This window comes from Fukomys damarensis, unplaced genomic scaffold, assembly GCF_012274545.1.
Source record: "Fukomys damarensis isolate Sample0158 unplaced genomic scaffold, DMR_v1.0_HiC HiC_scaffold_33, whole genome shotgun sequence".
Classification (NCBI taxonomy): Eukaryota; Metazoa; Chordata; class Mammalia; order Rodentia; family Bathyergidae; genus Fukomys; species Fukomys damarensis.
Genome location: NW_022900945.1, coordinates 52,509,602 through 52,518,649, shown reverse-complemented (window position 1 = coordinate 52,518,649; position 9,048 = coordinate 52,509,602). Strand labels below are relative to the sequence as shown.

Here is a 9,048-nt window from a genome sequence, read left to right as displayed (position 1 = left end):
ATAATAATAATTGGATGATACTCTGAATCAGTAAACCCAGGATCCTCATTAGTACCAGAGGCTACAGGAGCAAAACTGGGACCTAATGAGCTCTGCCTCTCCCTTGGCAGCATGCCACTGCCGCATCGTCTCTGGGGCCAGCAGTTTACAGAAAACCCCCTGGTGGAAAGAGGTATGCGCTTCCAGCTCCCTCCCAATATGGAGATGACTCATCTCACAGGGTTGCACGGAGGGCCAGGCAGATGGTGTGCTCCACCCTGGCACTTCCAAGCACTGACTCAGCCTTCCGTAGAAGGTGCATATCACGAATGGGGAGGCGGCAGGGTAAGGAAGCCAAAGAAAGAAGTCAACCATCTGAAAAAAATCAATGAGGTAAGCAACCGGACTGCAACTCATTCCTCTCACCGGAGGAAGAGCTTAACAACAAGCCCACCTAACAAAGCAGTGCGAGTGGCTTCTGCATCCTGCCTGTCTAATGTGGGGTCCACATGCTCCTCACCTGTAAGACTGCAGAATATCAATGATGCCAATATACAGCAGGAGCCTCTCCCCTTTATTATTGCGGGCAGGGATGCCACCCATGCTGGAGAAGAAAAAAAAAAAGCAAGAATTAGGAAACCTGTTAGAAACTTCCCCTAACCTTGAGTCAAATCATGATGGAACTGAGATCTAAATACAATTGACCTAGCCGCCATGAACTATGAGAGTGTGAGGCTCCTGCCTTCAACCATGAGTCTCTCTAATCCCCTTGCCTAGCATTCCTACCCCAGTGCCACCGAAACGACTGAAATCACTGCTGCTCAGCTACATGGTGACTGCTCCCGCAGCGACCTCAGAACGTCCTCCAAAGTTCTGCATCTTACTGCCATCTTATTGCCTACTAATGACTCTTCCTGAGTCGTGCCAAGGGACACCTAAAAATGAAACCACCCAACAGACACTTAGGGCACTTTAGAAACTAAACTTACTCAACAATGGTAAGAAAGGTGCCTTCCACAAAGAAGTCTATAATGAACTGTGATAAAGTTAAAATTTACAGACACATGGCTGAGATTTCTTTTTGAGTGTAATATTTTAAGTCTTTTCATCCCAGATAGCTCTTCTTCCCAAATATGCTAACCCCCCAAATCAAAGCCATTTTTCTTTCCTTTTATAGTCCTAAGGAAGCTCACTTGATGGTTCTCTAAGAATTCACATTGCTAGCTTAACTGCTGCTCAAAGCTACTCCTTCTTTCCAGAAGTCAGGTGCTTTCCTCAAGAAGCACGATGCGTCTCCCCGAGTCCAGCCACTCACTGGTCATCGGTCTCCATGGTGCCGCCCCGGCGAGCCTCGCCCTGGATGGACTCCATGGCCGTGGAGTACAGAGCCTTCTGGGAGGTCGGTCTCCGCGTGTCAACTGTGCACTGTGTTTCACTGTTCAAGGGCTCTCGCTGTGCATGATCTATGTTGTGGATTGACATCAAGAGACTGTAATCCATTATCTTGAAGCTCTGAAGCACCTAATAGAAAGAAAAGATAGGATCTGAGCACTGAGCATTATCAGGACTTTTTCCAGGATCTCATGATTTAATGATTCTAGGAGAACTTCCAAGGCTACCACAGGATGCTTTGATCTTCTACTCCTTGAAAAAGAGTTTATTAGCTCCCTCCCCTCAGTCGATTTATTTCTATTATCTACACCCACTTGCCTTCCTCTCATTTGCATAATACAAGTCCCACTGCCTAGTCCACAGACCCTCTCTGTTTTTCCTTGTATCTCCTCACAATAAGCAATTTTTATGTGATGCTCCATACATGAACAAGGAACACATAGTGATACTACAAAGAATCCACAATGCGGGTGTGATAAAAGTATGTCCTGTGACAGAACAGATCTGCGATAGAACCTTTTCTGGTCAGTTTCAGTTCATTTCAACATTAACTAAACCCCTACCATAAATAGGCACTGTGCCTGCTTACAGGGACATAAAGGTATCTCCAAGAGTTTGTGCTTCAGGAGTGCACCTCAGACAGCTAGTCTGTGCCTAGTTTGTTCGAGGCACTGGGTTTGCACTGCAGTACCAAGGATGTGAGTTAGAACAGGTGGGAGGAAGAAGCAGCAGGAGGGAGGGAGGGAGGGAAGAAGACCGGAAGGAAGGGCCAGGCATGGGGGCACAGTATTCGGGAGGCTGAGGCAGAAAGCTTGCCACAAATTTAAGGCCAGCTTAGTCTACATCATGAATTACAGAGTAATTACAGTCTGAATTACAGAGTAAGACCTTTTCTGAATAAACCAAAAAAAAAAAGGACCAGGGAATGTAGCTCAGTGGCATAGCGCTTGCCTAGCAAGCTCAAAATCCAGTGTTTGATCCTCAGCACCAAAAAATAAAGGAAGGAAAGAAAGGACATTCCTACCCGTAAAGATACTGTAAAATTAGGAAGGTATTCAAATGTAAAATAAATACAATACCTTCTAATATGCAAAACTGGAAGTGTTTACACAATGAAAGAATAAAGACAAAATCAAGAAGTTACATCTAATTAGGCCTTCGAAGGATAAACTGGAGCTAAAATAAGTGAAGCAGCATGTTATAATCAGAAAAGTATAACTGGTATTGCTAGAAGATACAACGCAGGGGACAGGAGGGGCAGTGCAAGAAGGCTGGCAGGGGCAAGCCAACAATGGGCGTGATGTAGTATCACATCTAAGAGCCTGGGCTACATCGTGTTGTTTCCAAAACCTTCTGCGCCACACCTGGTTGGAAAGGGTACACTCCCTTAAGCTCCAGTACTGCACTTTAGCAGTGCAGCTCAATCAAGGGTGTCTGGATAGGTGGATGAAATAAGAAATGAAAAGAAAGAACCAGATGTGGTGGTGCACACCTATCATCCCAGCCCTCAGAAGGCTGAGGCTGCAGGATTGCTGCGAGTTTGAGGACAGCCTCGGCTACACAGTGAGTTTAAGGCCATTCTGAACTACACAGTAAAACCCTGTCTGAAAAAACCAAAACCAAATCTAGAGGGGAGGGAAAGGGAGAAGAGGGGAGGGGAAATTCCTTTATATGATTTGGAAAAGCCTGGTCCCATTGGTTGAGTAAGTCTCTAACTCTTCATCTAAAGGAGACAAACTCCAATAGCATCATCCTGGAAGCAGATGCAGAGTGCAGGGCAAGGATGGATAACACGATGGCCTGAGTAGAGAAAAATGACCTTGCAAAAGCAGGTTGAGAAAAAAACCACCAGATGTAGAAAGATTAAGAGAGGAAGGTATGACAAAAACCAAAAGATGATTATCTTAAGAAAAAGGAAAAGAGTTTACTGTCAAATGAAAAGTTGAGGAAGAATGAAGAAGTATTCTCTATTTAGCATCTAGGCGGGGAGAGCAGTTCTACACAGTGGTGAGAACAAACAAAAGCCAGGACACAATGTGTTGAGGCAAATATAAGGAGATAAAAAAATAAAAAAATGGAAGAAGCATTGGGGGAAAAATCCTCCTAAACTTAATAAATGAGATCAGCTTGCTGGTACGCTGACAAACTAGAGGAGGAGGAAAGGTCTCTAAAACACAAACAGGTCTGGCTTGAAATAAGCCACAAGTTGGGGAAAGGACATCAAGAATTCTAAGTGCAGCCACCTTTAGCAACTGGTAACAGAGGCAGCATAAAGGGACAGAGCAGGACGGAAAGTGAAGGCAGGTTTTTTATTTTTGCTTTCCCCAGAAACAAAGCTGGGGCAAGGAGGATTAGAAAGTGGTTTGAACAGAGTACTGAACATCTGAAATCCTCGCTGAGAACAATGAGCAACACTCTGGGTCCAGATGGAAGTGAAGCAGTAGGCTCCACAGCTGCGATTTTCTTTAGCATCACTCACCTGCCAACTTACTATCCGAATTTGGCCAGAAGACCAAATACGAGGACTGATGGTGCTGGTTTAAAAGCAAGTGATGTGTGACTACACAGCCCAGGCTAAAGAGAAAGGGAAGGGAAGCCCGGCGGGGAGGACAGCGGCATGGCAACGAGCTCACTGGGGTCACTTTCTACGCAGTCTAGGGCACGCAATTAAGGAACACAGTCCCATCTTCCATAGAATAAATTCCTAAGAACAACAAGCTGTCTTTATGACTGAGATTTCTGGTGTCAGAGAGGAGGCAATGCAACAGACTTACCAGACAGTCACGCTGCAGGGTCTTACACAGAGCATTGTACATGTCAGCATCCAAGAAGAGACCGTCGGGCATGTCTTGTAGGAAGTCCAGGTCCTTAAAGGTGGGAAGCAGCTTCTCACGCTCTTTCTGAGAAGCTCGCCGTTTGTAGGTGGAGCCCTTGAGGTCATACTTGATATGCATCTTGACCGACCGAGGTAAGAGATTGTTCATCACCACAATCCGAATGTTCTTGCCCCCTGCCTGCACACAGTACAGTCCGTAGAATTTAGGTAGCAACGTGCGAGGGTTCTGGTTGAGGTTCTGAGGACACAGAAGTAAATACAACTGAGGAAGTTACTTCATTTTCAGTGAAACGCAAGAGAAAAGCTGACATCCATACTGCCTCTGTCTCTGACACAGGATGCAGGCAGCCTGTCCCCCCAGACACCCACATACTCGCTCAACATTTCCCAGCACGTGTGTCTCGATGATGAGACCACCGCGAAGCTGACCACAGACCCTCCAGTGTGCAGCCACTGAGGACATGTAACACGGGACAGACACGTTCAGAGGAGTTTAAAAGAAGGCAGGTGTTTTTCCCCAAGACTTTTTAGAATTTCATTTATTTTTTAAAATGCATTTATTAGTATGTTTGCAACACATAATTCCATTTGTCCTGTGGAATTGGTACATACAGATGTTGCATCTTGATCATTTTACTTTCCGTCCCCTCTCCTCCCCTCTCCCTCTTTCCCTAGGTTCCCTTCTCACCTCCACAGTCTATCTCTGCTTCCTAATCATCTCTCTTTTATTTTGTTCTTTATTTATATTTGGGAGCTCTCCTACTAGAGAAACCATGTGATATATAACCTTCTGTGAATGATTTATTTCACTTAGCATTATGGTCTCAAGATTTCATCCTTTTCTCAAAAATTGATTCAAATTTAACTTTTTACAGCCTAGTAGTATTCCACTGTGTGTGTGTGTGTGTGTGTGTGTGTGTGTGTGTGTGTGTGTGTATAAAATCATATTTTCTTCATTCATAGGTCGATGGGCATTTAGCTGTTGTGACTTGTGCTGCTATAAACTTGTACAGCATGTATTACTGTAATATGATGACTTTTGAAATGACATCTAAGAGATATGTGGGTCAAATGAAATTTCTATTTTTAGTTTTTTTAAAAAATCTTCATACTGTTTTCCATAATAGTTATACCAGTATACATTCCCAAAACAATGTGGAAAGGTTCCTTTTTCCCCACAACCTCACCAGCATTTGTTGTTTTTTTAAGTCCTCAATGATAGCCATTCTCACTGAAGTCATGGAATCTTAGCATTGCTTTAATGTGCATTTTTCTAACAATCAAAGATACTCAACATTCTTTTCCATGTACTACTTAGTGGCCACTTTTCTTTGAAAAGTGTCTATCATTTCAACTGGGTCTTCTATTTCTAACTTTTTAGGGTTCTTTATACATTCCTCTAAGAAACGGCTGGCAAAAATTCTTTCTCATTTTGTAGGTTGTTTTTTCATTCTCTTGAATGTTTCCTTTGCTATGCAAGTGCTTTTCAATTTGATATAAACCCATTTGTTGATTCCTGGTATAGGGCAATGGATTTAGCTCAGTGGCACCACACCTACTTGGCAAGTGCAAGTTCCTGAATTTGATCCCCAGTACAAAAAAAAAAAAAGAATGATAAAGGAAGATTATAAGAAATTAGTTTGAAAATGTATATTCCCATAAATTGGACAATCTAGAAGAAATGGATAAATTCCTAGACATATGAATTTCCAAAACTGAACCACAAAGATTAAAACCTTGAAGAAAAAGACAGGGAAAAAAAAACCTGATGAGACCAGGAACAAACAGGCAATAATAAAAACCCTACCAACTAAGAAAAGCCTGATGGAGTCACCACTGAATTTTACCAAAACATCAGGGAAGAACTAACACCAATATCCCTCTTCCATGAAACAGAAAGGAGAGGAGCACTGCCAAACTCATTCCTGGAAGCTGGCATTACTCTAATACCAAAACAGAACAAGGACTAACAACAACAAAACTACAAGTCAATTTCCTTAATCAACTTAGATGCAAAAACCCTCAAAACAAGATCTTGTAAAGAGAATGTAACAAACCATCACAACAGACAGACCTCATAACTAGGTCAGCTTCATTGCAGGGATGAAGAGTAATTCAACAAATGTTAAGACACCACATAACACAAGTAAAGACAATAATCACAGATCATCTGAATAGATGCAGAAAAAGCCTTTGACAAAATTCAACTTTCATTCATGAATAAAAAAACAAACCACCCTGATGCAAATACATATAGATGTATTTTACCTGAAACTGAAAAAAGCCATTTATGAAGAGAATCTTCCTAAAGTCTCAGCTCTCCGTCCTGCCTATCGTACAAAGTAGTGATCAAAATATACAATGAATGGGGCCAGGGATTTAGCTCAGTGGTGCTGCACGAGCACAAGGTCCTGAGTTTGATCCCCAGTACCAGAACAAAACAAAACAAAAAAACAATGAATGCATACATTACAGTAATAAGGGGTTGGGTGTCGTACCTGCCTGGCAAGCACCAGGTCCTGAGTTCAATCCCCAGTACTGGGGGAAAAATTATATATGTAAAAGAATTTCCATTAGTCTCTCTTAAAATGTTCTCCCTTGCTTCCAACACACTTATCCCATAGCTCTTGCAACTTTCTGAAGCAGTTCTAAAGTCCTCATTTGGACTTTGAAAAGGTGTGCTCAAAAATACAGTGAATGCTGCCACTGAGTACCAGCCAATGGAAAGAGATCTGTAAAAAACACTGCAGTGTGTCCTCATCCACCTTATTCAAAAGGTCTGGCACTGCAACTTCTGGCTCTTTCCCAAAGTCAAAATGACCATGAAAGGTAAACATGTGCAATCAATTCAGACCATTAAGGAAGACACAACAGCCAAACTAAAGACATACAAAACCGGACTTCCAGCATTGCTTCAGAAAGTAGTAACAATGGGATATTTTTCTAAATACAGAAATTTCATCCACCCCAGTTATTTTCCCTTCTAGATATCTTCCTGAGTTAAAAACATCATATTATAGCAATACACACATTCCCACGTTTACATAACACAGATTCATTCTCAGAAGCAGCCTATGTGTCCATCAACAGATAAATGAATAAAGAAAACAAATACACAATGGAGTACCACTCTGCCATAGAGAAGGATAAACTTGAATCAAGTTTAGGAAAATGGATGCAACTTGAGACTGTAATGAAATAAACATGCAAGCTTAAGTATTAGGTAGTTTCTTTTATATGAGAAATCCAAAGAAAAAATAAAGAGCAAAATAGAAGACGGATAAATAGGAAACTGGGAGACAGCTTTTTTGGAAAAGGGAAGGGAACCAAGAGATAGAGGGAAAGGGGAAAGCAAAGAGAAGTGGACAAAAAAAAAAAAATTAAATTTTTAAAAATGAAACTGTGTTATGTACATGTACTACCTATGAGGAATGTAATCATTTTGTACTATAAATATGTACTAAGATTTTAAAATGAGATTAAAATAATAATGAGTTATTTTAGCAACAAGGGGGAGAATTTATGTTCCAGAATTTATGTTCACTCAGGAGACTGAGGCAGGAGAATCACTGTGAGTTCCAGTCCAGCCTGGGATAGACAGGCAGAACCTGTCTCAAAAAGCAAACAAGGGCCAGGGATTTAGCCCAGTGGTGCCACTGCCTGCCTCAAAAGGGCAAGGACCTGAGTTAGATCCCCGGCACCAAAAAAAAACCAAACAAACAAAATACCCAAAACAACAAAATAAATAAATAAATAATAAGGGGTGATTATAGCTCAAAGCAAAAGCCTCAGGTTCAATTCCTAAAAAGAGAGAAAAACACACCCTCTTTAAGCACAGAAACATGAATGGGGCAAAAAGCAAGCATGCACACACGCGCGCAAATACTGTTCTGCCCTGCTGAAGACAGCGTCCTCCAGCCCTGTCCAGAGCAGGCAGCCCCATGGCTGGTGTCCTGTCCCCTTACCATGTAGTAGCCGGGGAGCAGCTTCTGCAGAAACTCTGCTTCTTTATGCTGCACCGTCTTGATGATAAACTCGTCATCGCTGGACACATAGAAGAGGGAACCACTAGCCCCAGAGTTGCAGAGTTCAATCAGTGGCTCACTGCAGAGGGAGTACTGAGGCCAAGAAGAGACCGTGAGAGATTCAGATATACCAGAGCCTGCCCAGTACAAAAATCAACTACAGATGCACTTCTAAAGAAAAACTGCAGCAAGACTATGAAGAGAGCCTTTCTCTAGGAATGCCCTCTGACACTGCAGTGACAGGGTTCTCAGACTGGCAGCTTACCAAGTAATCATCGGGCCGGATGCCAAACAGTTCCCGAAAGTAGCGGAAGGCGACGGGGGCATAGGTCTTGAACCGGAAGTCATTGTAGTGATGAGCAGGCGTCAGGTTGCTCCCCTCACTGTGGGGTTAAACAGAAGATCCTTAACTTCCCAGGCTCTCACAGGGGGAATCCACCCTGGAAAGGCAGAAGGAAGCCAGCACTTCCTCCTGAGAGGACAGTGGAGACAGACAAGTCCATCACTCACTGGAACAAAGACACAGGAGACTGCTTTCTAGCCAGTGCATTAAATAATTTTTTTGATGGGATACTTCACAGGCAGGAGGCTCACGGCAGCATCTGGAGGACGGTATCTGCTCTCCACACTCCCCTGTCTGCATCAACCCAGTTATGAACAGACTGCACACATCCTTAATTTGGTCAGACCACAAACCCTTAAGATGCTCTGAGGTTGATTTCAAAAACCCATCTTTGGCCGGGGATTTAGCTCAGTGGTTCCGCCACCTGCCTCGCAAGCACAGGCCCGAGTTTGATTCTCAGTACAAAAAAAAAA

General features: G+C 42.8%; 1 protein-coding gene across 4 annotated transcripts in view; it reads right to left on the bottom strand.

Moving 5' to 3' along the window:
- The window catches only part of Pip5k1a (phosphatidylinositol-4-phosphate 5-kinase type 1 alpha), a 45,042-nt gene that overhangs the window by 10,431 nt on the left and 25,563 nt on the right, over nt 1-9,048 (bottom strand). For all 4 annotated transcript variants that reach the window (XM_010616483.3, XM_019206375.2, XM_019206374.2 and 1 more), the window contains exons 5-9: nt 8,498-8,615; nt 8,173-8,325; nt 4,146-4,445; nt 1,295-1,500; nt 500-583 (exon numbers count right to left, since the gene is read on the bottom strand). In XM_010616483.3, coding sequence (XP_010614785.1) covers nt 500-583; nt 1,295-1,500; nt 4,146-4,445; nt 8,173-8,325; nt 8,498-8,615 — 861 coding nt within the window. The remainder of the gene's footprint in view (nt 1-499; nt 584-1,294; nt 1,501-4,145; nt 4,446-8,172; nt 8,326-8,497; nt 8,616-9,048) is intronic.